At 38.2% G+C, this 3,798-nt stretch overlaps 2 protein-coding genes across 2 annotated transcripts; one reads left to right on the forward strand and one right to left on the reverse strand.

Annotated features, from left to right (window-relative positions):
• Positions 1-1,456, forward strand: VCUG_02384 (uncharacterized protein; the record flags this gene model as incomplete). The annotated part of the gene is made up of 1 exon (XM_008077201.1): positions 1-1,456. The coding sequence occupies exon 1, from the start codon at positions 560-562 to the stop codon at positions 1,454-1,456; it is 897 nt and encodes a 298-aa protein (XP_008075392.1). The 5' UTR covers positions 1-559.
• Positions 1,457-2,876: 1,420 nt separating this feature from the next.
• On the reverse strand, positions 2,877-3,516 carry VCUG_02385 (uncharacterized protein; the record flags this gene model as incomplete). Its single annotated transcript, XM_008077202.1, has 1 exon — positions 2,877-3,516. A coding segment is annotated over one exon (354 nt), but the record flags the coding sequence as incomplete, so codon positions are not given.
• Positions 3,517-3,798: the final 282 nt, after the last annotated feature.

Consider the following 3,798-nt stretch of genomic DNA (forward strand, 5'->3'; position numbering starts at 1 on the left):
CGTGGCTTAGATACCGAAGGAAAAGTGTACGTTAATTATGAGAAGTTGAACTGCGAGGAGCTCAAAAAAATCATTTATGGAAAGCCGGCGCCTCTTGCATCTGCGTTTCGATTGACGTTTAATCTGATTCTGATGCTCATCAAGAGCAATTTTCAAGCACATGAGTACATGCAAAGGAGTTTTGGTGAGCTGTACACGCAACGACTGGCGAAGGATCGCGTTGAAAAGCTTGACATGCTAGAAAAGAAATTAGAGGATATGCAGTGCTCCAGTGACAGCACAGCAAGAAAGTACGTAGAAACAATGTTTTCTATCAATACCAAGGATCTTCTTGCAGCTGCTACATGGATTATCGATTTCAACGGCAATTTTGGTTACATAGAAAAGATCAAAAACGACGAAATAATTCTTAAAAACGAAAGTGTTGGCATATGCAACGTTTTTTGCGCCCCTTTTCTTTCAGATCCGCAACAATCGAACAAACGAGTCTTGAATGTGAGGGATGTGTTCTTAATGGGCAATTCAGCAGGGATAAGCTGGCAAGAATGCAATTAATTATTTGAAAGGGTTTGAAGCAAAAAACAATTTGGTGTATATAAAGCAACACAAAGCAGTAAAGGGTGTTGAGGAACTACAAAATTTATCAGTATCACTTTTAGCAAGGTATGAGAAAAATGATCTGATAGACATTTTAAAGAGAGAGGCGAATGCATTTTGCTCTGAAAGAGAACGGGACAGACTCAGAGACATAACAAGTAGTAAAAACCTCATCTTTGGCACTGAATACGAGCAACGCATTAAGTTTTTGGAGGATAAGAAGTATATCGAAAGCAACAGGCTGCTCATCAAGGGACAGGTAGCCAGTGAGATAAGAACGCTCAATGACATAATTGTTACAGAGATGCTGTTTAGTAACGAGTTTAATGATATGAAGGGCGAAGAAGTGCTTGCCATATTTTCGTGCATGGTGAGCAATGAGCGGGAAAATGTTCAAGTGGCGAAAAAAAGCAACGATATAAAATTAAAGTACAGTGAGGAAGTTGGTGAATGTATGAGTTTGGAAGACAAAAATGTCGATTTGGGCTTTTTAGATGCACTGGAGAGATACGAACATGCATATTCCAAAGAGCTGATCGAGTATGGTATAAGCGAGGGGGTTGAACTGAATTACAGTGCTATAAAGCCTGTGTATCTGTGGTGCAAAGGATATGCATTAAACACGTGTGTGGCGAATTCCATCTCCAAGGGAGGATTTGTGCGTGTAATTTTGCGGCTTCATGAAAGTATTAGGGAAATGAAGTTTGTGTGTCAGCACATCGAAAACAATAATTTGTATAATAAGTTAGAGCAGCTTGAAAAAACGATTCTACGTGATGTCGTGGTGGAGCAGAGTCTATACCTAACGAATCATGCACAGTTAGAATCAGTGGTGCGTAATAACACGCATTCTTCCTAGACCAGAAGAATATGACATCGTTAGAAGGAAATACGCCAACGCGTCTTGTTCTCGCTTTGGCATAGTAATGATAGGTATATTGATGTCATCAAGTCATATGAGATGTGTTTGTTCACACAAAACGGATGGCCATTGAATAACACCAAACTTTGTCCAGGCTTTACAAATTGCGGAGTGGGTAGCCCATTTCCTACTGCCATAATAATTTGGTGTAGCTTTACTACGAAAATTAAACGTAAATTTCTGGTGATATATCAATATAATTCAACAGAATTTAGAGAGACAGTGCTTCTTTCGGATTAATCTAACGTAGTTTAATGTTGAACCATGGAGTTGTTTGTACCAGCGATTGTCTTCGTATGGACTCCGCAGAGGTAAGCTTGTAGTCACCAGGAGTTGTTTCCGATTGATAATAAGCAGAAATGTTCTTTGCGGTGCTGAGCAAATTAGGCCTGTATGCATTGTAGATCGCTCATAGTCGGTTAATTATACAATGCTTGTGTATTATGTTTGATAACTCCAAGCATATGAATGGTTGATGTATTCCGCTGGTTGTAATGCATGTCGCAGAATGTGGGCATTGAGCCGCGTATCGAATTTAAGCGAGTGCTGTTTGTTTTTCTTATATTGATTGTCTTGATTCTACTAAAACCATGCATATTTCTGATTCATTCATCTTGATTGATGACTTTGCTGTAACACGCGCTTCCACATTCATCTGGAGTCGTTCTCTTCATACTCATTCATTACCATGTTGTACATCATAGAGCCCTCTCAGGTGATCAAAGCGATAATTAAGGTATAATATTCACATAAGCAACGCGTTCTTGATATATTTCTCCTCTCAATACTCACCGTTCGTCATTTTGCATTGTGATAGACTGTCACAATTGGTAGTGGCATTTATATGATAGTCTGGGTGTAAAAACATCTTATGCAAGGAACTGTGTAAATGAACAGACAATACTGTAAGTTGGAGCTGTTCAGGAAAGCATTTGTGATGAAAAGGAGAGTTTAACATCCGAGCAGCGGTATATGCGAGAATAATCAACGAGAAGAATGTATTTAATGATTACATAACATATAAATAGCGATTATGATTCGTTGAGTGGCCAATCGGAAGTAGCACTCGTGTGTAGGTGGTACAACACGTCTATTAACGGAAACATAGTTTGTCTGTGTTACGAAGGATAAGAAAACACCATGGATGAGGATAAACATTGGCATGTACTAGCAGAATTTAGAGAATACCATGACATGGATCAAGGTTATCCACAAACACGTAAGGTTTGCCAAAATGACAAACAATTCTTATGCTGGTCCTGCTTTGCAATTCAAAGACGCGGATCCTTGCATGATAAAGGGGTTGAATTATCAGCTATTTCAAAGATAACCCCATGAACACGTAATGAAAACACTTGGTTTAATAAAATTCAAAGTTGATAAGAGGTGTTTGCCACAAGTTTGTTACGAGTGCGATGATTTGTTTAATATTATTGCCTCGATGTTGTCAACTATTTCCACCATTTTTTTGTCATTCTCCTTGGTCATGTATCCCGCTAGGCTTGTTAAGGATGCCGAAAAATCCATATTGTCATTCTCAAAATCGTAATATTGTTCGATGATTCGCCCGTATTCTTCAATCAACTTCGTGCGCATTTTCTGAGTGCGTCTGAAGTACTGATGCAGAGAACGTCTGAGATGTTTTATAGCGCCTGTTTTGCTGAATTGCCGTTATTTTTTGCTTGTGTGAAATTAATTAGCCAACATGCCCCATAGCTCAAAGCGTATAAATATTTCTTTACGCACTTCAAATGCTTTAAATAGGCAGTTTTCAGCTGTTCGACGATGATACTGTAGAATTCTTGGCTTCTAAAAGCGTTGAAATCATCATCTGTCATATCAAAATATTCCTGTTTATTCTGCCGAATATTTTTCAAAATTTGATCCAGGCGTTCATTGAAAAGGTATAATACATCACAAAGATGCAAATAATCAGTTAACTTCCTTTTTTTAGATTTTCTATGAATTTTCTGGACAATGTCAAAGAGACTGTCCACATTGATTGAATTTCCGGGATGAACTATGTTTGTATATTATTCGAGCGGTTTTCATTGAATCTTAACGGTACGTCCACGAAATTTGCTTTTGTGGTGTATCAATGCTTGGCTATCCACAATACTAGAGTTCGGATTTTCGGTGTCAGCATTAGTACCACGTATTATGTTGAATAGAAAAGATAGTAATATAACCAGCTGGATACTTGCAAGATTCCTGTTCATATCAGAGGGTAAGAACGAAAGTTGTTTTATGTCTAGTTTATTAACCAACAACAGAAAATC

This window comes from Vavraia culicis (genome assembly GCF_000192795.1).
Source record: "Vavraia culicis subsp. floridensis unplaced genomic scaffold supercont1.59, whole genome shotgun sequence".
In the NCBI taxonomy this organism is placed as follows: domain Eukaryota; kingdom Fungi; phylum Microsporidia; family Pleistophoridae; genus Vavraia; species Vavraia culicis.